Genomic DNA, 27445 nt, shown 5'->3' with positions numbered 1-27445 from the left:
TATCATTAAAAGGAATTCTTGAGACTTCCCTGGTAGTCCAGTGGCTCCCCAATCCCTGGGATTCTCCAGGCAAGAACACTGGAGTGTGTTGCCACTTCCTTCTCCAATGCATGAAAGTAAAAAGTGAAAGTGAAGTCGCTCACTCATGCGTCCGACTCTTTGAGACCCCATGGACTGCAGCCTATCAGGCTCCTCCATCCATGGCAGTTTCCAGAGTACTGGAGTGGGTTGCCATTGCCTTCTCCCACAGCATAGCACAGCACAGCACAAATGCTTATAAAAAGGAATTCTTATTCTTTAGCAGGTGTTTGGTGGTTTCTCAGGTTTGATTTAAATTGCATTTTTTAAATTAGAGAATGAACATTTTCCCATGAGTTAAAGAATATGTATTTCTCCAAATGTAAATTGTCAGTCTATTCTTCAGAGTTGACAATTGGAAAAAAAGAAACAAAAAGCCTTTGGCATATGGCCATGAAACTCCCAGAAGTTAATGAGTTGTCGCAGGTCATTCTGGGAGAGGTGTAAGAGTCAGACAAGAAACAAAGCCACCAGCTCCTAGTTGTGTTGCTTCTCCTATGTATTCCAAGCAGTATCTCTAAACATATCTTTCCATCCCTGTCTTTTAAGGTAATATGATTTGTCTTAAAAGATACTCCACAATGAAGGAGAATGGGGCTCTGAGAAGTGCTGTTTTTATAAAGCTAGCAGTACTTTAGCTCTGTAACTTTAGGATTATAAGAAATTCTCTAACCAAAAGTTTAATAGGAGAAGGCTAGATATTGCATAATTACTTGGACCAGAGAGACCAGTCTTTGACATTTTTTATTTCTGATTCTCCTTGCAGAGTTGAAAACTGTGCTTCTGACTTAACATTATACCTCTTTTATGTATTAAAGTTCCATCCCCTAACTACCTTTTGACAACATCTTAAGGATATGTCTCTTTTGGACCTCCACCCCTCCTCCAATATCCAAACAAATTTTCTTGGTATTTTTCTGATAAAATCTTGTAGTTGACAAAAATCCAGTTCTCTTTGAGTTAATTATGCTTATAACCGTAATTATTATAAAATAACAATACTTAGAGGCCTAAAACATGGTCTATTAAAATTTCTATACAGTAGTTCATCTTTATCTTCTTTGTATATCTTAAAAGTGAAATTATTCCTATTGTAAACATACTGAATTGCTGTAGAACTATGACTTTATCACTCTGCTATTTAAAAAAAATCATAGGTTACAAATCTTCAAATTAAGTTAATTAAAATGTTTAGTTGATTTTCATTTCATAAATTCAGTAAAAATTAGCTTAATTGCTTATTCAGTAATTAGATTACAAGAAAAAAATACTGTAAGTTTCATATTCTTTGTGAAGTCATTGAATTTTCTAAACTGTGTTCACTTTAACTCACCTGTAAATCAGTTCAACACATAGGAAAGCAAATGAAAACTTCAGGAGTTTGTTTTTTTATTTTCTCGAACTTATTTTTCTAATTTATTCTATTGAAATGAAAACTTCACAAGTTTGTTTTTTAAAATTTATTGAACAATTTACAGTTGATTTACAATGTTGTATTAATTTCTTCTGTACAGCAAAATGATTTGGTTATGTTAATATGTACATTATTTTTCATTATGGTTTATCATGGGATATTGAATATAGTTCCCTGTGCTATACAGTAGGCCCTCATTGTTCATCCATTCTCTGTGTAATGGTTTGCATCTGCCAATCCCAAACTTCCAGTCCACCCCCCAATCCCCCTCCCCCTTGTCACCCCAAGTCTGTTCTCTGTGAAAAACTTCAGAAATTCTCATAATCACATGGGCCTGTTTTCATACTCAGTTCACTTTTATATGTCAAGGGGTGAGTTTTATTATGATATTATATTCTTAGGAGAACATTAGAAGGTTATCTCTTATAACAATGCATTGACATTATTGGTTGGTGAAGTTGAAATAAAGAGATTATCTGTTGATAAAATGGACTAACTCACGTCTCAACTCAAGAACAAGCATGGGCAACTAGTAATAGCTCCCTAGTTTTGTGAGCCCCCTTACAAGGCTGAATTTTATTCCCTTTCTGACTTGAAACAGCCAGCCTAATGATAAGAAAGGGAATAGTTGCCCTTGGCTGAAAACACAAGTCCATCTGCTGCTGGTAACTTGCATGAGAACCAGACAAGCTTTCTCTCGGCTGGTTTTCTTCCTGTTAAGAGCTTGAACTAGTTTATCATCAGAAGGTCTTCTGGTTTCAAGATTTAGGAGTCCATAATCATTAAAGTTCCCAAGTAGGAATAATCCTGTATATAGATGTCCAATGAAAACCAGTGATGGAAAAAAGAGAATTGGCATAATTAAGATGTCAGCAGTCTTGATGGAATGAAGGTGACGGGAGTCCAGGTTTTCCAGCCCCATTAGTCATCTTTCATGTAATATTTAATTCAAACAGTCTCCATCCTACTTACAGTGAGAAATTCAATATCTCCACCAACATGTCCAAGTATTCTTGGGAAGAGGGGCAGTGTTTAGTAGTTTTCTGAATCACCTTTTGATAATTTTCTGACTCTACTGAGTTAGCAGTCTCTCAGGTGTCCTTATTCATCTATTCCTTTCTTTTACCATTGCATTGAATCTCAGTGTGGAACAGCATTCATTTTTGTTCATATTTTACCCCAAACCATTTACACAAAGTAATTATGTGTACTAAACTAGGACTGAAACTTGAGGATGAATATAGAGGGTTTACCTCATAGCCTAGCCCTGTGGGCCACTTGTGTAATATATTACTAGATGCTCAAGTAGTGCCTTGGCCAGTCCCATGTTGAAAAGTTACAAACAGGCTGACTCCTCTCACGTCTGCTCTCCTCACCTCCCAGGTCTCCAAAATCCCCATACTCCTCATGCTTTATTATTCTTAACAGTTAAGCTCTATTTCTCAACCAGGCCATTGGAGCTCTTTTCACAGCTAGGGAGGCTTTCAATATACATGCCTAAACAAAGATAATTCTCTCTCCGAAAGGAACTCTGCCTCTACCTTATGAGTATTTTTTTCCTCCTGGGCAAAGTCAGAGGGCAAGTTAGGTAGAGGTGAATAGGGAGAGTTGCAGACAGCTTGGGAAGAGGATGCTGGAAAAGGAAACTAGCATCCTTGGGTTGTCCACCACCTGCAGGCCCCTGTGCCAGGGGTTTTACAAGTATTATCCCAGCTAATCATGACAAGCCTGTAAGGTAGATAATACCATCATCCCTATTTTGGGATGATGAGACAAGGAGACAGGTTTGGGGGGGTTCAGTAACTCACTCAACAGCATACAGCTAAGTGGCAGATCTGAGATTTGGATACAGTCAATCTTTGTAAATCACCGTAAAACGCTGCCACCTTAACCATTATGCTGGCACCCCACATACATGATTACATTCTATTTCTGTGAGTTATGTGCAATTTTCATCATTTTTTCCAAAGAATAAACTCCCCAAGTTGCAGAGTTAGGATGTAGTGGCGCCAGGAGTCTAACCCAGCTCACATCACTAATCTCCTGAGTCTATGTGGCAGGTTGCCTTGATGGGTTTTCCACTTAAAATATTGATGTACCTCTACTTTTACTTGAGTTTAACAAGCAGAATTTATAATGATTCCATTAAAAATTTGCCAGGTTTTATAATAAACATCACAGAGTTGATGCCTAAGGACATTTATTTTCAAAGTTTACAGTGTGAGCAATAGAAAGAATAGAAGAAATTGTGTCAAAGAAGGTTAAAGAAAAACTACTTTCAAATAGTAAAAAAATAAAGTACCATTGGGCAAGAAATATACACACTCGAGATTGTGAGGTATGGGCATTGTTCTAATTTTGGAATTCCAAGCCCATGGATTCTGGTAAAAAATATCTTAGCGTGTACTTCAGCTTGTCAGTAATAAATGGCAAGTATGCAAAAACACATTATCATTTGTGTTAAATGTTGCAATGGAAATACTGGGTTTTCAGTGTCTTTTGAAATTGCAGTGCCCACAGAAACATTTTACACATAAAAATTATGGAAATGGTCATAGGGATATTGAGTCTGCTTTTAAAAAGTAGCTTAATAGAGAGATTAAGAGAAGTTAGAATCAATAGAATGAATAGCATCAGTAAACACCCATCCCGCCAGATATTTGAATTCCTGTTTTGACGTACCTGGCAGGTGTTTGTGCAGCCTTTTCTTGCTTACGTCTTGTGATGGAGAACTCTGTTTTTCCTAAGGCAGGGAGGGACCTCCTTAGGAAAACAGGCTGTGCTAAGTGTTGCATAGTTGAGTGTAATAATGAAATATGTTTTCTGGAATCTGTGTTGATTTTTGTTTTTGCTTAAGAAGCAGGGGAGATTAAATTTCTTCTGTTCTATAGAGTTGGCTCAAATCCTTTTCAACAAACCTATGGTTCCTAAAGTGGAAAGGTGGGTAGATGGGGAGGGATAAATTAGGAGGTTGGGATTAGCATATACACACCACTATAGATATAGATAACCAGCCAGATAACCAACAAGACCCTACTGTATAGCATATGGAACAATAATCAATATTTTGTAATATCCTATAAGGAAAAAAATCTGAAAAAAAAATGTGTGTATAACTGAATCAATGTTCTGTACACCTGAAATGAACACAGCATTGTTAATCAACTATACTTCAAATTACAAAAAGGATACATTGGACAACACAGGTAATACAGCCAGTATTTTGTAGTAACTATAAACAGAAAACGGAGAAGGCAATGGCAACGCACTCCAGTACTCTTGCCTGGAAAATTCCATGGATGGAGGAGCCTGGTGGGCTGCAGTCCATGGGGTCTCGAAGAGTCCAACACGACTGAGTGACTTCACTTTCACTTTTCACTTTCATGCATTGGAGAAGGAAATGGCAACCCACTCCAGTGTTCTTGCCTGGAGAATCCCAGGGACGGGGCTGCCGTCTTTGGGGTTGCACAGAGTCAGACACGACTGAAGTGACTTAGCAGCAGCAGCAGCATAAATAGAAAATAACCTTTAAAAATTGTCTAAAAATATTTTTTTTTAATTTTCAAAAGAATGATAAAAATAAAATAAGTAAGTAAATAAATTAAGCCCATCCCCCCAAAAGCCCCCATAAATCCTTTTTCAAAGGGAAGGACTATGAAAGCTGTGGTACATATATACAATGGAGTATTACTCAGCCATTAAAAAGAATACATTTGAATCAGTTCTAATGAGGTGGATGAAACTGGAGCCTATTATACAGAGTGAAGTAAGCCAGAAAGAAAAACACCAATACAGTATACTAACGCATATATATGAAATTTAGAAAGATGGTAACAATAACCTTGTATACGAGACAGCAAAAGAGACACTGATGTATAGAACAGTCTTATGGACTCTGTGGGAGAGGGAGAGGGTGGGAAGATTTGGGAGAATGGCACTGAAGCATGTATAATATCATGTATTAAACGAGTCGCCAGTCTAGGTTCAATGCACGATACTGGATGATTGGGGCTGGTGCACTGGGACGACCCAGAGGGATGGTATGGGGAGGGAGGAGGGAGGAGGGTTCAGGATGGGGAACACATGTGTACCTGTGGTGGATTCATTTCGATATTTGGCAAAACTAACACAATATTGTAAAGTTTAAAAATAAAATTAAAAAAAAATGGAAGGACTATGAACTAATAGAACAATGTTGGCTTGGAGTCAGGAGGCTAGTCTCAACTTCACACAGTGGTGGGTCTGAGAGGCAGAACTGTGATTCTTGCTAATGCCTTCTCTTGGCTGTTTTCTTGGCATATCTCTTAGAGTTGTTTTAAGAGTTGAATGAAAATGAGTATTAAATATGTTTTAATAACACCACTTTATAGTTCTGTGCTTTCTGAGTCATTAAATTGGGGCAGACAGTGCTCTAAATGTAGTCAGATGAGCATAGAGTTCAGTGATGCAGATACTTTGCTCAGTTATAAGCATCTTGTCAAGTCCTGGAGCATCTGTGGGCAAGAGTCTGTCTGTGTGGGTGTGTGGAATGGGTTCTAGTTGTCAGAGGTCTGATGTGTGGAGAGGGAGCATGTGTTCCAGTGTACCCATAGATGAGTCAGATCTTCCTTGTGGGTAGGAGTTGTCCTTGCTTCCCCTCCCTGAAGCTCTCTGTCCCATATTCATTCCATCAGCCCTAAGGGACCTCCCATAGCCTATTGGCTGGTTCCCTGGAGGGCTGAGGTCCTGCTCTGATTCCAGAAAGTGGATGATGGCTATGGGACCCCACCCAGCTCTGATCACTTTCCTAGTGAGGCTTTACTCCTCATCTGATGGTGAAGGGCCCGCCCTTATGGAGCAGATTTCTGGGACTCACATATTTCCCGCCTACTTTCTGTCTTTGGTAGCTTAGTTGTCTCAACCCTATCTTCTGTGTTTTGTATTGGATTCATCTAATACCAAACTATTTCCTAAATGTGCCTCTGTTTTCTAACTTCTGAGACAGTATGTCTAGACCAGTGGTTTTCACAATATGATCTCTGGACCAGCAGTATTAGCACCTCCTGGGAATTTGTTAGAGAGGTGGGTTTTGGTCCCACTTCAGACCTACTGTACCAGACACTCTAAGGACAGGGTCCAGCAGTCCCTCTCCAGGGGATTCTGATGCACATTAGTGTTTACACACCCTGTCCTGGACTGTCTGGTTGTCCTCAATGAAGGCAGTTTAGGCTACTTCATCTCCTGCTCTTTCCCCTTGTACTAGTTTGAGAGTAGAATTTTTGCCTGGTGTCAACTTTCACTCTATCATCCTGTTGCTCAAATGGTCCTCTAAAAGACCATGATTATTTTTTACATATAAACAGTTCAGGTTAAGTAAGATGAGCATGGGAGCATAACCAGTCCCATATTCTAGTGTTGTGATTCACAGACATCCATCCTGACCTGAACTACCCAGGTATTTATTCTGCAATGGCATTAACACACAATTCTTTTAAAAACAAAAGAAATCTGCTCAATGTTATGTGGCAGCCTGGATACGAGAGGTGTTTGGGGAAGAATGGATACATGTATGTGTATGACTGAGTCCCTTTGCTGTCCACCTGAAACTATCACAACATGGTTAATTGGCTCTCTCTCTCTCTCTCTTTAGTCATTAAGTCGTGTCCGACTCTTGGGACCCCATGGACTGTAGCCTGCCAGGCTCCTCTGTCCATGGGATTCTCCAGGCAAGAGTACTAGAGTGGGTTGCCATTTCCTTCTCCAAGTTAATTGGCTATATTCCCAATATATAATTAAAAGGTTAAAAAAGAAAAGAAGAAATATCAGTGGAGGGAGGGTGGGGGTGGTGGAGGGCTCAAAGGATTGAAGTCAGGAATATTACCCTATATCCCACTCAGGAAAACGTCCGTGTGCTTGCCCTTTTTTTTCCTTCTGTTCTACTTCTGATTTTCTTTCTTTTTACAGGAACAGATGAGTAATTTGACAATGCTATTAGCTAATGAAAAGAAGAGAGCATTATCTTATTTATAGACTTTGGGCGTTATTATCTAGAGGCTTCCTTGTGAGAGCTGAGGTATGTCTTCATGATTGCTGCTTAATTTCCTCAGGAATAACGAAGTGGGAGCTATAATACGTCTTTGTTTAGCAGCTATGGTTTTCATTAAATTTAATTAAGTCCCCCAGAAGCTTTAAATTTAGGGTAAGTTCAAAATGCAGGTGGTTTCTGTTAAGTATAATTATATTCCCTTTATAGCTGCCATGGCTTGGGAAAGCTGGCCTGTCAGACTTAAAAATCTTTAAGAAGCTCACCAGAGCTTTGGTTTCAGAGTGCATTTCCAAACCCAACCCTTCCTTCCCACTCTCCTTCCCTTCTTCTCTCGCTCTTTCTTTCCTTCTTCCCCCTTTGCAGAAGGCTGAGGATAATGTGAACTTAACAAAAGCTGCCCTGTTATGCTTACAACCTCACTAATGAGTTGAGGTCAACATTTGCAAGATTACTTTTGCGAGAGGATTCTAAAACAGTTCTGGTTGATCACTGGGGTTAGTTGAGGTCCCTGAGTTCACTAGCTTCTGTGTCCAAAGAATGAAGCTTTCTGTGTCCAAAGGACACAAGGCCTGGAGAGGATGAGAACAAGGGTCTGGGGCTGCCTCAATGGCAGACGCTCAGTGCTGGAGACGACGACTTCGATGCCTGAATCTCCCTCTTTGCTCCAGGTCAGTTTTCTGAACCCTCACCTGTGCAGTCCTGCCAATGGAAGTGGTCATAGGGAAGAGGAAGAGGAGTTGTTAAACAGCTAGTGTGCAAAAGTGGTCCTCCAGGCTCCAAGATTTCCACATGAAAAGAGTTCTTCCTCAGAGGTCCCAGAACAATGCATTTTCTGTAATTGTGCTGTAGTTTCACATCAGCATTTTTCACTCCTAGCTAAGATTATAATGTATCATTGCAAAGGTAATCAGAGAAGATTGTCAGGAGTTTGATGAAGTCGAAAATTTCTTTTTGTACTCTTGGGTCTGAATGCAGTGTATCTAGGCCAATTCAATTTCTTTGGAAGTAAACAATTTTTAAGTTGCAAGCAGATTCCTATAATACTTGTGTCTATTCTATTTGATTCCAGCTGTAGTCCAGAGCACATTTAATGATGTGCATAATTGTTATGATCTGTTGTCATTGGGGATAAATATCAAGCAGTTGAACAAATTGTCTTAATGAGTTATTTTAATACAGCTGGACAAACCAAATGTTTTGTTTTCTTTCTCTTTGTAGTTGTTCAGTGTCTATAGTCATATTACTATCATCAATTTTTCAATATTAATCAGTTTTCTTGATATCCATGCAAAATAAAAATATATTTCTCCAATTCAGGATTGAATATGGGCTGAATGTTAGATGATATCAAGAAATTTTATTAAGAGTGGCAATGGTGTTCTGTTTATATAAGAAAATGTTCTTATAGAAATGCACACTGAATTATGTAGGGTTGAGTGATATGATAGCTGATTATGCTATTCTTTTGTCCGTATTTGAACATTTTCTTGATTAAAAAAAAAAAAAAAAGCTCATGGATTGGAAGAATTAACATTGTTGAAATCACCATACTATCCAAGGCAGTCTACAGATTCGACACGATCCAGATCAAAACATTATGACCAATGGCATTTTTCATGGAACTAAAATAAATAATTCTAAATTTTGTATGGAAACACAAAAGACTCTGAATAGCCAAAACAATCTTAAGAAAAAAAGAACAAGAGGTATCATGTCTCTGATTTCAAGCTATACTAAAGTTTTAGTCTTCAAAACAGTGACACAAAAACAGACACATGGATCAATGGAGCAGGACAGCAAGCTCAGAAATGACCTCACACTTCTACGGGCAATTAATCTATGACAGAGGAGGCAAAAGGAGATACGCTGGGGAAAAGACAGCATCGTCAATAAACGGTGCTGGGAAAACAGCTACTTTCTCACAGCATATACAAAAATAAACTCAAAGTGGAGTAAAAACTTAAATGTGAGACCTAAAACTATAAAACTCCTAGAAAGAAACATAGGTAGTATATTCTTTGACATTAGTTTTAGCAGTATTTTTTTTGGATATGTCTCCCCAGGCAAGGGAAACAAAAGGAAAAATAGGCAAATGGGACTACATCAAACAAAAAAACTTTCATACAGTGAAGAAAACCATCAACAAAACAAAATGGGAGAAGGTATTTGCAATGTCTACTGGATGGGAGAAAAGTTTTTGCAAATGATATATCCAATAAGTGATTAATATCTAAAATATACAAAGAATTCATATACTTCAATATCAAAAAAACAAACCACCCAATGAAAACATAGACAGAACTCTTGAATAGATATTTTTCTAAATAGACGGCCAACAGACACATGAAAAGATGCTCAACATATCTGTCTGAATAGCTATCATCAAAAACAAACAAACATTAATAAAAGCTGTTGACGAGGATGTGGAGAAAAGGAAACCCTTGTGCCCTGTTGGTGGGAATGGAAATTGGTGCACTCACTATAGAAATGTACTCTTAGTGGGTTCCCTGATGCCTCAGTCGATAAAGGGTCCACCTGCAATGCGGGAGACCTGGGTTCTAACCCTGGGTGGGGAAGATCCTCTGGAGAAGGAAATGGCAACCCACTTCAATATTCTTGCCTGGAGAATTCCATGGATGAGCCTGGTGGGATATAGTCCCTGGGGTAATAAAGAGTTAGACATGACTAAGTGCCTAACTTTCTATGGAAAAGAGTATGGAGTTTCCTCAAAACATTAAAAATAAAGCTACCTTATGATCCAGCAATTCCACTTTGGAGTAGTTATCCAAAGAAAGTAAAAAATTAATTCATATATATATATATATATATATATACTTTATTGTTCACTGTAGCATTTATTATTCATTGTAGCATTTATTGTTCATACAGTATTTATTTATTATTCATTTATTGTAGCATTTATTGTTCATACAGTAGCCAAGATATGGAAGAAACTTACGTGCCCATAGGAATGGAAAAGAATATGTGGTACGCATGTACCATGGAATATTAATTATTAAAAAAATGAATTCTTGCTATTTGTGACAACATGGATGGACCTAGGGGCTCCCGAGGTGACTCAGTGTTAAAGAACCTGCCTGCCAATGCCAGAGACAGGTTTGATCCCTAGGTTGGGAAGATCTTCTAAAGCAGGAAATGGCAACCCAGTGCAGTATTCTTTCCTGGGAAACCTCATGGACAGAGGAGCCTGGCGGGCTGCAATCCATGGGATCACAAAGACTCAGATGTGACTGAGCGACTGAGCATGTACAGATGGACCTAGAGGGTATTATGCTAAGTGAAAAAAGTCAAGAGAAAGAAAAATACTGTGTGATTTCCCTTTATGTAGAATCTAAAAAAACAAAACAAAAACAAATGAACAAACAGAGCAAAACAGGAACAGAGTCACAGAGAACAAATGGGTGGTTACTGGAGGCTAGGGAGCAAGGGGGATGAGAGAAATAGGTGAAGGAGATTAAGAGGGACAAACTTCTAGTTACCAAATAAATGTCACAGGTATGAAATGTGCAGTGTGGGGAATATGGTCAATAATAATGTAGTATCTTTACATGATGACAGGTGGCAACTAGATTTATTGTGGTGGTCATTTTGAATGTATAGAAATATCGAATCACTATGTTGTTATATAAAGGGAAGCAACAGTGTTGCAGGCTCATGCTACTTTAAAACCAAACAAACTCATAGAAAAAGAGACCAGATTTGTGCTTATCAGAGGCAGCGGCTGGGGGGAGAGGGAATTGGATGAAGATGGTAATGAGGAAGAAACCTCAGCTATAGAATAGAGGGATGTAATGTACAATGAGATAAATATAAATAACACTGCTATAAGTTATATATGGAGAAGGCAATGGCACCCCACTCCAGTACTCTTGCCTGGAAAATCCCATGGATGGAGGAGCCTGGTTGGCTGCCATCCATGGGGTCGCACAGAGTCAGACATGACTAAAGCGACTTAGCAGCAGCATAGGTTATATATGACAGTTGTTAGAGTAAATCCTAGAAGTTCTCATAACAAGGAAAAAAATGTTTTATTTTGTAGCTACATGAAGTGATGTTTTCCTTTTATTTTGTATCTATATTACCATTAAACCTATTGTGGTAATCATGTCATGAGGTACAGGAGGCTGATCTTTATGCTGTACACCTTAAACTTACACAGTGCTATAGGTCAATTACATCTTGATAATGTTGGAAGGGAAAAAATTAGCCCCCTCATAGATGTACACGCTATAATGCACAGCTGCTACATTTGATCCACAGACATAGAGTGACACCCCCCTCCACCCCATACACACTCTCTGCCATTTGGAGAGATGAGCAAGGAGGTCTGGGAAATGCTAGGGCTACCAGTCCTTGTGACAACCAGAAACATCCCCATATGTCCGAATGAGCCAGGAGCCTGGCATCTGAGTAGCCGGAGCAGAGCTGGGTGAGACCAGAGGGTGGGAAATGAGATGAAATGCTCTCTGCATTCAAGCTGCTACTGTGCGAGATACTCATGCCAGGAAAGAAGGGCTCCAGTCCCTAAGGCACCTCTGTCCTCTGGCTCATGCCTTCTACCCACCACATTCCCTCCATTTCCAGAAAGTGGTCTTAGGTGCTCCCTACAAACTTGCGCTTGCGTGGAGTTGCTTCAGTTTTGTCTGATTCTCTGCAATCCTACGGACTGTGGCTGGCCAGGCTCCTCTGTCCATGGGATTCTCCAGGCAAGAATACTGGAGTGGGTAGCCATGCTTTCCTCCAGGGGATCTCCCCGACCCAGGAATCGAACCTGCTTCTCCTGCCTTGCAGGTGGGTTTTTTACAGCTGAGCCACCAAACCCCTGCACAGTCTTGCTTATGGCTAGAATACATGTAAAGGGAGAAAACATTTCAGTCTCTAATCAGTGATAAGATACATAAAAGTAGATACCTGGTGTAGATGAAGTGTTGGCATTCATTTACCCTGAGGTCTGGTCAACCAATGTTAGGGGTTGAAATGAGAACTTTTCCTAATGAAAGTGTGGGGATGGAGCCTGGAAAGCAGTGGAGGCAGCTCCTGCCTCTGGTCTGTGAGGACTAATGAAGGCATTTCTTGCTTCTGTGGCTTCTCTTGCCTACGGCAGGGAATACCCTAAGGGGAACCCCGAGGTGTGCTTTTGAAGCAAGAAGCCTTACTGTTATATTTGTTACATATATTTTGGCCATTGGAAGCCAATTTCATTGTTCTATAGTATAAGATTTTTCTCTTTGTGAATGTGACGGGGAAGAGGCCTCAGAAGTTCAGAGAAGGCGAGTATAAATTAGGGAGCTAAAACCAGACAGTGGCAACATGACTGATAAATGTTCTCCCTCTCCTTAGCTGCTAGGATGGCCACCTAATTTTGGGTGTTATCACAACTGAGTTTTCCTCTCTGACTCTTAAATAGAGACTGGGGCTGTACAAGTGAAACAGGTGATCTCTGATACCTGATACATTGTGTTTTACCTTGTATTAACAAGGTGTTTTTATTCTTAAAAAAATTTAAGAATTTGACAGCATGTGGGACCTTAGTTCTCTAACCAGGGGTCAAACCCATGCCCTGCTACAGTGGAAGGCAGAGTCTTAACCTCTGGGCCACTGTTGGAGATATGTCTCCAGGACTTGGAAATGGCAAACCTGAAAGAACAACACTTGGACAGTCTCTGCAAGGACTGACAAGTTTATTTCTGTAGTCAAACCTTTTTATAGGAGCAAGGAACAAAGAGCTTAGAGCATACAGCCAGCAGAACATGTACAAGGCTAGGATATAATCAGTAAAAGATACTTCAAGGAACAGCACATTCTTAACGACCCATGTATTTATCCATGACCCATTTTCTCAAGTATCGTCTTTAATGTTTAATTGTTAAATCTAGGTGCCAAGCATAGCCAAAGGCAGGAAATGTTCTTCAGCAATCAGTACACAATGCCTGTGTACTTCTGGCCCTTCGCCATTTTCCCACGGACCTCCTCCTTCAAGGCTATTTTGCACTGTGCCTCCCAACATATCCTCCTTTTGTTTTTAGTTTAAGCATGGCAGCTGTTAGTTGGACTCTGTCGTAGGAGGCACGGAGTCTTGAGTAGAGACATCTGTATAGAATTGTGTAGTGCCATACCAGATAGGGTTCCTACTGTAACAATAGATATTAGACTAAGAATGCCAGCAATAATCCATCCTATTATGCGCCTTGACCTCCTTAAGCCATATTTGAGCAAAACTGAGAGAAATAGTCAGTCCATGGTTCTGTTAGGTTAACAGGAAGCCACAAATCAGATCTTTGCCTGACTATTGCAATGTTGACATAATGATATGAAATAGTATGGTTTAAACACGTATACAAGGCACATGCTGTACAGTTAACAATCTTAGCCAAGAGATTTATATCGAAGTTACCTACAATAAACATGTACGGGAGCTGCACACAAGATTGGGTATAACCTGTACTATCGTATAAAAAGGTATAGTTTTGAGGTTTTTAAGGCTTTCGCCGTCTCATACACATTGGCAAAGTGCTCCAGTGCAGCAGGAATCTTCCACACATGCCATTCCTCAGGTCCTACGCTAGGGGTTCAGACACTGACGTTTTCTCTTCGGCTTCTCTATGGTCATTGATGAGACCCTTCGCGTCAGCTGCATCACCTGTCGGGGGAATCTGGTCTTGGGGTCCTTCTCGGTAACGGACATGGCGAAGTGGAACCCAGATTTCTTCTCCATCTGCAACTACAAGACTGTAACCTCTGCCTAGGAGTCATAAGATTCCTGGCAACCATTGATTAAACTGCTTATACCATATTGGTGTGTTGGCTTCTAACGGTTTCTTACTGTTTTCCTCTGCAAAATGTCTGTCTGCACGAGTATCAGAACTATCTTTTAGTAAATTTAAAAAATTTAAGGAATAAAGAGTTAAAGATAATAACAATTGAGGGTTCATAGGATAAGAAGTGTATCTCCTCTTCCATATTCCCCCTTTCTGTTTTAATAAATGAGTTTTAAGAGTGCGATGGGTTCTTTCGATAATTGTTTGACCCTGGGGATTTTAGGGTATCCCCGTGATGTGTGTTATATTCCATTCCATTAGAAATGAACGAAATGAGTGAGAGGTAAATGTAGGCCCATTATCTGTTTTTAAGACCGAAGGTATTCCCATAACAGGGAAGGTGAGTAAAAGTGTGGAAATGGCGTGTTTGCTGGATTCTGAAGAGACAGGCACTGCCCATATAAAACCTGAAAATATATCAACTGAGACAAAAAGCAAAGAAAACTTTCCCAAGGAGCAATGAGTGAAGTCAGATTGCCAAAGGGAGTTAGGCTGTTGCCCACGAGGATTAACTCCTGAAACTGTGGTACGTAAGTGCAGAGGAGCACAGACATCACAGGATTTAATGATATGTCTCGCTTCAGTGAGGGGAATATGGTATTTAGAGTGCAATCTTTTAGCATTGGTATGAAGATTAGTGTGTTCGTCCATAGCAGATGTAAAGATAGGAGCTATGAACTTATCAACAGCATCATTCCCTGCTGCTAGGGGGCCAGGTAAACCTGAATGAGCACGTATATGTGCAATGAAGAAAGGTTCCGTATGTGATCGAATTAAGGCTTGAGTCTTTGAAAAGAGAATATATTAATTCTTCATCTAGGTTGTATAAAAAGGCAGTAACAAATTCGGGGAAAAGGGAAGCAAGGTATTTGGAATCAGTACAGACATTGAAGGATGATGGTTGAAGAGACAAAAGAGCATATAAAGCATACAGTTCAACTCTTTGTACTGAAGAATAGGTAGTGGGTAATTTCTTTTGATATCAGGGCCGAAAATCCCAGCTATGCCTTTCTTGTTGCCATCAATGAAATAGGTAGGTGCATTTGAAGTAGGCTGGGAGGCTATGATATTAGTTACTATAAATTTAGTAAATTGTAGGAAGTCCCATAATTTTCCTTTTGGCAAATGGAATGAGATAACATTCTGAAAGTCACTTAATGCTATTTGCATGGTCATGTTATACTGTAAGGCAATTTGTAATTCCTTTTTTGTCAAAGGGACATGTATTGCATATAGATCAAATCCAGTTAAGGTTTGTACATGGCTCCTTCCTGATACAATTAGTTGTCCTATTTTCTCAATGTATGATACAATTTTCTTTGACTGCTTAGTATGTAGATATACTCATTCTATCAGGCTGTTTTGAGCTATGATTGCAGTAGGTGAATGTTTGGTGGGGAATATATATAAATAGATCAGTTGGGTATGGTCCAGCCGAGTTGAGAAAGATTGTTGAATGTGTTTTTCAACAAATTTTAATTCTTCTTTCCCTTTTTTTGTTAGCTGTCTAGGACTATTCGGGTCAGGAGGTCCCTCTAAAATTTTAAATAAATGTTGTAATGCATAGGTGGGAATGCCAATAAATGACCGAAGCCAATTAATATCTCCTATCAATTTTTGAAAATCATTTAATGTGTGTAGAGAATGCACAGAGATTTGAGTTTTTTGAGGTTTTATCTTAGACTCTTCCATAATATGTCCTAGGTAATTAAAGGGTGCTTTCAATTGAATTTTATCTGGTGCAACAAGTAGGCCATGATTTTGAAGAGTGGTGGTGACTTCGTCATATAACTGTTGTAAACAAAGTTCAGATTCCATGGAAAGGAGTATGTCATCCATATAATGAATTATGAAGGCAGTAGGATATTTATCTCTACTGGGTTGTAATAAAACAGATATAAGATATTGGCAAATGGTAGGAGAGTTCATCATCCCCTGAGGTAAAACCTTCCATTGAAATCTTTTAACAGGAGCCATGTGATTTATAGAGGGAACTGAAAAAGCAAAATGTTTTATATCTTTAGGATGCAAAGGTATAGTAAAAAAGCAGTCTTGTAAATCAATAATAATTACAGGCCATCCTTTTGGCACCATGGAAGGGGAGGGCAATCCAGGTTGTAAGGGCTCCATAGGAATCATAGTATTATTAATATTTCTTAAATCTATCAACATTTGCCATTTTCTTGATTTCTTTTTTATGACAAAAACGGGAGAATTCCATGGGGAAAATGAAGGCTCTATATGATTTTCTTGTAATTGCTCATTTACTAATTGTGTGAGAGCTGCCAACTTTTCTTTAGTCAGGGACCATTGAGGTGTCCATACTGGGGCATCAGATTCCCAATCGAGAGGCAGCGGTGTTAACTCAATGGCCCCCATCAAAAAGCCTTATTTCGAGAGATAGTGGCTTTTGTTTGTTCAAGAAAATCCCTTCCCACAAATTAATAGGAATACTGGTAATATATGGTTTGATGTAAACTACAATTTGATCAGGACCATAAGCTTGTAAATAGGATGCACTGACGAAAGTTCATGTAGCATCAGCCTCTCCTACCCCTAACAGTCTGGAAGGAGCCATAGTCTTACCCAATTCAAGGGGCCATTCTTCAGTTCTAATAATGGAAATGTTGGCTCCTGTATCCAACATACCTGTGAAATTTTTTCCCCGTATCTTTAGATAAGCATAGGCTTTTGATGTTCCTTTAATAAGGTAGATAGTGCGGCGGTAAGGTTGGTGCTACTAAAACCTCCCTGCCTAATTTTATCAGATGCCCTCATTGATTTGACATATGGCAAAAGTAATAATTGTGCAAAGCATTCCCCTTTTTGTAGATATACATTTCTTAATTTTACGACATTCACCATGACATGTATCTCTCCTTCATAATCTTCATCCACAACTCCAGTCAATACTACTAAACCTTTCATTGTACAGCTGCTACATCCCAAAATTAGTCCAATTGTTCCGGGTGGGATTGGACCATAATATCCAGTGGGGATTTTATGAGGATTGTATAATTTTATTAATTCCATATCATAAGGACTAGGTATATCAATGCAAGCACTCTTAGATGTAGCTGCTTGCAGTGTCATAATGTTGGGTCCTCCTTTTGTAGTGGGGCTAGAGGATAGCCCCTTTATTAGTTTCCCTGTTGTTTTTGTTGTGCCTCTGGTGTCAATGCATTTCCATCCTTATCGAATTTGGAACGACACTCATTCAACCAATGGAATCCCCTTTTACACTTTGGGCAAACTCCCGGGGGCCTTTTATTATTAGAAGTAAGATTATTTTTAGCTGTTTGCACTGGCATGCGGCATTGTTTTTTCATATGGCTGGCCTTCTCGCAGTTAAAGCATTTAACACTGGCAGCCTTTTGCACATTGAAAGTTTCTAGTGCTGCTGATTTTGCTCTATGGGACATAGATCTGGTATCTCTACAAGCTTTCAAATATTCCATAAGAGAACCAGTTTCTCAAATTGGTCTAAGCATGGATTGACATTCCTCATTAGCATTTTCAAAGGCAAGTTGTTTTAAAATAATATTTTGTAAGATTTCATCTCTGATAGATTTTTCAATGGCATCCTTTAATTTTCCTATAAATTGGGCATATTTCTCCTCATGTCCCTGGGTAATCTTGACAAATGAACCATCATCAACCTTTGCCCATGCTCTGCAAGAAATTTCTCTAATGAAATGCAACATCTGAGGGGTAATATTATCTAATTGCGCAGTCATATCAGCCATGGCTCCTGTTCCAGTGAGTATATCCTAGGTTAAATTGGCAGGGTTACCATGAGATTTCTGGTCAATCATCATTTGTCAGGCCTCATCACCAACCCACATTTGCCACTGAAGTAATTGTTGAGGATTTAGAAACATCTTTGCTACTTGAAAAAAGTCATATGACATCCAATGATCAGCCCATCCTCTGAGGAATTCTACACAGTAAGGAGAAGTAGGTCTATATAGAGTGCATGCTTTCTTAAAGCTGGGCAACATACCAAAATCTAGATTAGCCCAAGCATTCTGGCCTTGGGCAGGCTGATCAAACTATATTGGGAAAGTGAAAGTGCAAGTAGGCATCTCCCAAGGAGGTGTGAAATGATTAGTATGAGCAAAGTTAGCAACTGCTAACTTTAACTGCTAACTGTAACTCTGTTACAGACGGGGCAGAAGGAAAAACCTCAGGTTTGGGCTGTCCGTTGAATGAAATGACCTCTGGTCTAAGTGGCTTCAGTTTTGACATATCCTGTATACATACGTCTCCAAGCTATTTTTCCAGTGATTGTGTCTGATTAAGCATAACATTCTTATATTTCAAAGCACCTTGCATATCTTGTTCCTTAAGCTCATATTCATGTAAAGACTGAACAGTTTCTACTTCCAAATCAACATTATGCCCTTCAATCTGTTCTATGATAGCCCATATGAGTGACCATGTAACCCACCATTGAGGGGGAATACGGACTCCTTGCCGATATGTTAGCAAAATATTATTCTTAACCCTTTTCCATATGTCTAGATTGAGCGTCCTCTCCTCTGGGAACCATGGATTATGTTCCAGTAAAATATGATAGCAGTCATTCAACTGATCTTTTGAAACATTAACACCATTTTGTTTCAGAAAGTGATACATTATAGAAATGAAAGGAATCTTACTGCTATGTTGTCCCATCCTGCTTACCTCTTTCTGCAGGGCTCGCCGCTTTGTTCAGTCGTCCTTCAAGTCCCTGTTCGGCCGCCACTTTTTGGAGATATGTCTCCGGGACTTGGAAACGGTGAACCTGAAAGAACACTTGGACAGTCTCTGCAAGGACTGACAAGTTTATTTCTGCAGTCAAGCCTTTTTATAGGAACAAGGAACAAAGGGCTTAGAGCATACAGCCAGCAGAACACATACAAAGCTAGGATATAATCAGTAAAAGATACTTCAAGAAACAGCGCATTCTTAACAACCCATGTATTTATCCATGACCCATTTTCTCAAGTATCGTCTTTAATGTTTAATTGTTAAATCTAGGCGCCAAGCATAGCCAAAGGCAGGAAATGTTCTTCAGCAATCAGTACACAATGCCTATGTACTTCTGGCCCTTCGCCATTTTCCCACGGACCTCCTCCTTCAAGGCTATTTTGCACTGTGCCTCCCAACAGCCACCAGGGAAGTCCTTTAACAAGGTGCTTTTAAATTCTTGCTCTTTACTGTAAATTAATTGTAGTTATTAATGCTTTGGCATTGGCTTGAATTATCGTGTTAGCTGTGAGAAGATCATTCAGAAAGGGGTTTTGTTTTTTATAAAGGTTACCCATGACTTCTCCCTGAACTATCTCACATACAGTATTAGACACAGGTAATTGGTACATGGGCTTCCCTGGTGGCTTAGCGATAAAGAATCCTCCTGCCAGTGCAGGAGATGGGAGTTCGATCCCTGGGTCTATAAAATGCCCTGGGAAGGAACCCACTCTAGTATTCTTGCCTGGGAAATACCATGGACAGAGGAGCCTAGTAGGCTAGAGTCCATGGGGTGGCAGAGTCGGATATGACTTAGCAACTAAACAACAACAAATCAGTACCTGATTTTGCTCCATGACTGAAAAAAATAGTGCCGTGTGCAAACGTGCTTTGTGCCAGGGGCTCTAACAAAGCCTAAGCTATGTTTTAAATGTATTGTAAGTGGCTTGGACTGCAGAGGAATAAATTAAGATGACTGTAAGGGGGATGTGAGTCCAGCCACATTCCCACCTCTCCTGCCCTTATGCTGTGTCTGTTGCAAGTCAGTCCACTGAGGATGTATTTTTACCTCTCAGAACTGTTCACAAGCTATTACAGTATTTGCAGTAATGAAGGACAATACAGGATACTTCCCCTCCCTCTGAGTATGGAAATGTGTTAAAATGTACAGAGGAACTTCCTTGGCAGTCCAGAGATTAAGACGTCACCTTCCAATGTAGTGGCTGTGGGTTGGATACCTACCCGGGGAGCTAAGATTCCACGTGCAAAAAAATGAAACGTAAAACAGAAGCAGTATTGTAACAGATTCAATAAAGACTTAAAAATGTACAGAGACTTACTGAATTTGTCATAAATGTTGAACTCTTAAAAGTGCTTTAGAGAAATCATGACCTGGTGAGCAGTTTCCATCTGCCTTCAGAAAAGGGGCTTAGCCGTTTCTTCACTGGGCTTTTTTTTTTTTTTTTTTGAGTCAGGAGATAAGTAGCAGTAATGCTGTAATTCTGTGATACTGAGACAAGAGCAACAGTAGTCTAGTAGTGAAATAGAGGGAGTCTAGAAAATTCTGGAAATCTTGGTAAAAGAACAGGATTCAGGATCCTAGAATCCAGAAAGCCACAGAATCAGTAGCAGTGACTTCAGCAAGTGATTATGGAATCCAGGATAACTGGAGAAGGCAATGGCACCCCACTCCAGTACTCTTGCCTGGAAAATCCCATGGATGGAGGAGCCTGGTGGGCTACAGTCCATGGGGTCGCTAAGAGTCGGACACGACTGAGCGAATTCACTTTCATGCATTGGAGAAGGAAATGGCAACCCACTACAGTGTTCTTGCCTTGAGAATCCCAGGGATAGGGGAGCCTGGTGGGCTGCCGTCTATGGGGTCGCACAGAGTTGGACACGACTGAAGCGACTTAGCAGCAGCAGGCTGCAAAGGAGTTCTTGAAGATTTTACCTGTTTTAATATTTTTAACCTTAAAGTTGGTCTGTGTTGAGAAAAGGTGGTCTCTCTCTAGAGTGGAGGTTAATGTATGGGGATTTATGCAGTGGTTTTCAAATCATGGTCATGGAGCCAGCAGCATGAGTTTCCAGGTGATTCTGATACTCGTTCAAGCAGGAGAGCCACCTGTGTATACACCTTCAGTGGATCCCACCCATAGGTACGTGGGACTGTCAGAGGAACTCTTGGTGAAGTGAGATGACAGCTTGGTTTGTGAGCTCTCTGGTAGTGAATGAGTTAATAGAAGGTTGTGTTTCTGTGGCTAAATTTGTCCACATATTTAACAGCAAAATTTCTTTCTCTAAAATTCTGGGAGATGGCTTGTCACTTCAGTAGAAAATACTCCTGAAGCTAGGAAGGAAAGTTCTGACTTAAAAAGGAAAATGAAAAAAGGGTGATTCTGGGAAGAAGCGGCAAGACACACACCTGACTGGTTATTAGTTGACAGTATGAAAATCACTGTGCCCCAAAGAAAACTTATTCGATGATATTCAATGAAATGTTATCCAAATGAAAGCATTTTAAAAAGTAAATATGGATGGATAATTACCACGAAATTGTTGAATTTCAGTAAAGGCAATTTTCATTTGTAGAAATGACATTTTTAACTCTGTACCAGTTCAGAGGCACCATCAGCAGGCAGAGTAGTCATGGGATTTTTAGTCATTTTTAGCCTTGGATCAGTTATGTAAAAAGTCTAATGAGAATCAAACGGTATGAAGGCTCTCTTGCAAATCATTATATGTATAACATGTTCTTCCCGCTAAAGTTAATTCATTTGGTGAATATAAGGAATTCCAGTTGGATTATGGAATCTTATGAATATTTTCCTTCACCAGTGTAACCAGAATTTAAGTGGCTGCCATGTGGACAGAATAGTATTAATGTTCTCATTCTTTCTCTAACCAACAGTAGAAAGTATCAGCCACATTCTTATGAAGGGTGGATAAGGTTTATTATTTTATTTTTAAAATTTTCTTTATTTTGATAACTTTTTGTTTTATATTGGAGTATAGCTGTTTAACAGTGTTGTGATAGTTTCAGGTGGACAGCAAAGGGACTCAGCCATAGATATACATGTGTCCATTCTCCCCCAAATCCCCCTCCTATCCAGCTGCCACATAACATTGAACGTAGTCCCATGTGCTGTATACTAGGAGAAGGAAATGGCAACCCACTCCAGTATTCTTGCTTGGAGAATCCCAGAGACAGAGGAGCCTGGTGGGCTGCCGTCTATGGGGTCGCGCAGAGTCAGACACGACTGAAGTAACGTAGCAGCAGCAGCAGCAGCAGCTGTATACTAGGTCCTTGTTGATTATTCATTTTAAATATAGCAGTGGTACATTGTTGTTGTTGTTCAGTCCCTAACTTGTGTCTGACTCTTTGCGACCCCATGGACTGCAGGACGCCAGGCTTTGCTGTCCTTCACTATCTCCCAGGGTTTGCTCAGATTCATCTCCATTGTATCAGTGATGCTATCTGACCATCTCATCCTCTGCTGCCCTCTTCTCCTCTTGCCTTCAGTCTTTCCCAGAATCAGGGTCTTTTCCAATGAGTTGGCTCGTCACATAAGATAGCCAAAGTATTGGAGCTTCAGCTTCAGCATCAGTCCTTCCAATGAATATTCAGGGTTGATTTCCTTTAGGACTGAGTGATTTGATCTCCTGTTGTCTAAGGGACTCTCAAGAGTCTACTCCAGCACCACAGTTTGAAAGCATCAATTTTTCAGCACTCTTGTTGATGGTCGAACTTTTACATCTGTATATGATTACCAGAAAAACCATAGCTTTTACTAGATGGACCTTTGTCAGCAAAGTGATGTCTCTGCTTTTTAACATGCTGTCTAGGTTTGTCATAACTTTTCTTCAAAGGAGAAAATATCTTTTAATTTCATGGCTGCAGTCACTGCCCTTCATGGATGACTGTCCTTCATGTAGTCACCCTTTCATGGATCACAGCCTTGTCATGGCAGAGGGGCTTCTATGACTTGAAGCTACCAGCCATGCCATGTAGGACCACCCAAGATGGATGGGTCACAGTGCAGAGTTCTGACAAAATGTGGTCTGGTGGAGGAGGGACTGGCAAACCATTGCAGTAGTCTTGCCACAAGAACCCTATGAACAGTATGAAAAGTGTGTGCATGTCTGTCCCAAACTCCCTTCATTCTTGAAGGGTGAATAAGATTTTTCACTACAGCATTACACCGAAATGAAAAGGATACAAAATTAAATGCAAACAAACTTTACCTCAAGCAAAACTCATGGCTTTTGGAAATAAGAGTCTTTATATGAATAAAGGAGAAGCCATATGTAAAACTAAGAATATCACCTTTAGGAGTGCCCTACGTTTGAGATATGAGGCTCTTAATTTTCTAAAATTACCCCTTCCTTTGTGTGGGTATTATCTGCTGAGCTAATGGTTTCTCATTGAGCATTCTTTTTGAATGGATAGCTCCCCTATCAAGCTATCCTGGAATGGTGAGGACTGAAATTGATTTTGAGAAGTATGGATATATCAGACATTGCTGAAAAAAGAATTCTCAATTCTTCATGTATCCACTTTTTGACTTATTTTTCCGATTATATGTGAGTCACTTTTCTAAACAATTGCCTTTTGAATCTTTTTAATAAAATGTACACTTTCTGCTACTGGGTGTCTAGAAAAAAAATGGAGTAATATATCTTCCTCGGGGTTCTGAGGATTCTTTTATGTTAATATTCTTTTTTTTACAAATGAAGCTTCAGGATAAAAGTCCATTCAGCAACATCTGAGGGAAATAAATAATAAGCCAGAGACCATATTTAGAAATGTGATCAGAAAAGAAGGCTAGTGTTTAACTTAGGGATCATTTAAGCTTGTGGAATATGAAGTTGTTCTAGAATTCTGGTCATATGGAAATACATATGTACATTATGTTTAACATATATATCTAACTAGGCAATATGACCTCTTCCCATAGCAGGCCAAAATAATTATGGGAAGAAAACCTTCATTATATTTTTTTATTTTTTAATTTTACAATATTTTAATTACATAATTGAACCACATGCATTTATGTAAATTGAATGTAATATCTGTGATACAATTTCTTGTATTAAAAAAAAAAAAGAGTTCCATAGTTATTTCTGTGTAAATTCTCCATGAGAACTTTTTCTCCTAAACAACATATCCATTCTTGAATATATTGATTGTACTTTCCTATTAAACTTACATGCAAGTATTAGATCACTTATTTTTTAGTTTTTAAAAATTGGAGTGTAATAGCTCTGCGAGGTTGTGTTAGTTTCTGCTGTACAACAGCTTGAATCAGCTATAAGTAGACATATCTCCTCCCCGCCCCCGCCGCCTGTCACACCCTTCTAGGTCATCCCAGATCACCAAGCTGAGCTCCCTGTGTTATACAGCAGCTTCTCACTAGCTATCTATTTTACACATTCATTATATTTAAACAGTTGGAATATGTGAAATTAAGACTTTGGAAGGCAATATGTGGGAATAGACATTAAAATGAGAGGAGGAGGAGCTACTATTTCAAACTTAAGTCACCCAGTTGTGTCTGACTCTTTGTGACTCCTTGGACTGTAGCCCGCCAGGATCCTCTGTCCATGGAATTCTCCAGCCAAGAGTACTGGAGTGGGTTGCCATTTCCTCCTCCACGGGATCTTCCCAACCCAGGGATCAAACTCATGTCTCCTGCATTGACAGGTGGATTCTTTACCCCTGAGCCACCTGGGAAGCCCCAAGTGTTTCTATACATTATGTCATATAATACTCAAGAGGAGCTTCAAGGATAATATCTCCATTTTACAGATGAAGTTTGGAGGGATCAATAGTATCCTCAAGATCATGGACTAAAAATAGGGATTTATTTCAGAAATCTTAACAAAGATCCAAATCTGTGGTGCTGGGATGGTAAAGTCCAGGCAACCCAGAGCCCTGATGGGATTAACAGTTGATGAAAATATGTGTACTCTGACCTTCGCTCTTGCTCATTTACTAACTTCTCTCAATGCTGTTATTTACTTTCTGAGTTTACAGATAAAATCCTTGGCCAAAGAAATTATTCAAAGTTGGTGGAGAAAAAGTTCAGTATTCAGAATAGATAAGTAACTCTTACTTATCAACAATTTATCAACAATCAACAATAAAGAGCCAAAAACCCAATTAAAAATGGGCAGATAATTTTGAATAGATAGTTGTCCAAATAAGATTGACAAATGCCAATAAGCAGATGAACAGATGCTCACCATCATTAGTCACCAGGGAAATTCAAGTCAAAACCTTAATGAGATACGTATTAGGGATGTGGAGAAATTGAAACCCTTATTCATTTTGCTGATGAAAATTTAGACTGGTATAGCCACGGTGGAAAAATTTGGCAGTTCCTTAAAAAGCTAAACAGCTTTATCACCTGACCCAATCATTTGACTCCAAGTTATATACTCAGAACTGAGAACATGAGTGAGTGAGTGAAAGTTGCTCAGTTGTGTCTGACTCTTTGTGACCCTATGGACTGTAGTCTGCCAGGCTCCTTTGTCCATGGAATTCTCCAGGCCAGAATACTGGAGTGGGTAGCCTTTCCCTTCTCCAGGGGATCTTCCCAAGCCAGGGATTGAACCCAGGTCTCCTGCACTGCAGGCAGATTCTTTACAGTTTGAGCCATCAGGGAAGCCCAAGAATACTGGAGTGGGTAGCCTATCCCTTCTCCAGGGGATCTTCCTGACCCAGGAATTGAACCAGGGTCTCTTGCATTGCAGGAGGATTCTTTACCAGCTGAGCTACCAGGGAAGCCCCACTGAAAACATATGTTCACAGAAAACCTTGTACGTGAATTAAAAAAATTATTTTTTTATTTGGATGGGTCAAGTTATAGTTGTGGCACATGGGATCTTTATTGTGTCCACTCACTCTAGTTGTGGCACCTGGGCTTAGTTGCTCCAAGGCATGTGGAATCTTCTCTGACCAGGGATCAGACCTTCCTCCCTTGCATAGCAAGGCAGATTCTTAACCACTGGACCACCTGGGAAGCCCCTATATGAATGTTTATAGCAGTATTATTTTTAATTGCCCCAAAGGTAGAAACTCAAATATATATATCAACTAATGAATGGATGAAGAAAATGTGGTATGCCTATGCAATGGAATATACTCCACCATAAAAAGGAAGAGGGACTGATATCTGCCACAATGTGGATGAACCTTGAAAACACTATGCTAAGTGAAAGAAACAAGTTATAAAAGGCTACTTATTCTATGATTTCTTTTATATGATCTATCCAGGATAGGAAATTCATGGAGACAGAAAACAGATCAGTGGGCAAAAGAAGGAAGTGGAAAATGATGGCTTATGGGTATGGGTACTCTTTTGGGGTTGATGAAAATGTTCTTAAATTAGATAGTGGTAATAGTTTGCACATTCTCCCAAATATACTAAAGACCAAATAATTGTCCTAAAGGAAATCAGTCCTGAAAATTCACTGGAAGGACTGATGCTGAAGCTGAAACTCCAGTACTTTGCCCACCTGATGTGAAGAACTGACTCATTGGAAAAGACCCTAATGCTGGGAAAGATTGAAGGCGGGAGGAGAAGGGGGCAACAGAGGATGAGACGGTTGGATGGCATTACCGACTTGATGGACATGAGTTTGAGCAAGCTGAACTAAATGAATTTTACACTTTAAAAGGATGGATTTGATGGCATATTAAAAAATAAATAATTAAAATATTTATAGCTCCCCAGATAGAAAAATTAATAAAACCAAAGGCTGCTTCTTTGACTAGATAAATGAGATTGATCAGTTCAGTTCAGCCACTCAGTCGTGTCCGACTCTTTGTGACCCCATGGACTGCAGCACACCAGGTCTCCTTGTCCATCACCAACTCCCCGAGCTTACTCAAACTCATGTCCATTGAGTCGGTGATGCCATTCAACCATCTCATCCTCTGTCATCCCCTTCTCCTCTGGCCTTCAATCTTTCCCATCATCAGGGTCTTTTCCAATGAGTCAGCTCTTTGCATCAGGTGGGCAAAGCATTGGAGCTTCAACTTCAGCATCAGTCCTTCCAATGAATATTCAGGACTGATTTCCCTTAGGATTGACTGGTTTGATCTTCTTGCAGTCCAAGGGACTCTCAAGAGTCTTCTCCAACACCATAGTTCAAAAGCATCAATTTTTAATAGCGCTCAGCTTTCTTTATGATTCACCTCTCACATCCATTCATGACTACTGGAAAAACCATAGCTTTGACTAGATGGACCTTTGTTGGCAAAGTAATGTCTCTGCTTTTTAATATGCTGTCTAGGTTAGTCATACCTTTTCTTCCAAGGAACAAGTGTCTTTTAATTTTATGGCTGCAGTT

The 27445-nt window shown here is 39.7% G+C and overlaps 1 protein-coding gene and 1 long non-coding RNA gene across 2 annotated transcripts in view; one reads left to right on the top strand and one right to left on the bottom strand.

Moving 5' to 3' along the window:
* The window catches only part of HSD17B4 (hydroxysteroid 17-beta dehydrogenase 4), a 134279-nt gene extending 113863 nt beyond the window's left edge, over window positions 1–20416 (top strand). Inside the window, exon 24 of the mRNA XM_061422987.1 lies at window positions 19055–20416. Coding sequence (XP_061278971.1) covers window positions 19055–19273 — 219 coding nt within the window. The 3' untranslated portion in view covers window positions 19274–20416. The remainder of the gene's footprint in view (window positions 1–19054) is intronic.
* LOC133251034 (uncharacterized) lies at window positions 13203–19131 on the bottom strand. The gene is made up of 2 exons (XR_009737494.1): window positions 19043–19131; window positions 13203–14253 (listed from the first exon to the last, which is right to left on the bottom strand). It is a non-coding gene; the product is annotated as an uncharacterized LOC133251034 (long non-coding RNA).
* Window positions 20417–27445: the final 7029 nt, after the last annotated feature.

This window comes from Bos javanicus, chromosome 7 (assembly GCF_032452875.1).
Source record: "Bos javanicus breed banteng chromosome 7, ARS-OSU_banteng_1.0, whole genome shotgun sequence".
NCBI classification, from domain to species: Eukaryota; Metazoa; Chordata; class Mammalia; order Artiodactyla; family Bovidae; genus Bos; species Bos javanicus.
Note: the sequence above shows the minus strand (reverse complement) of the source record. Positions and strands in the feature narration are given on the sequence as shown.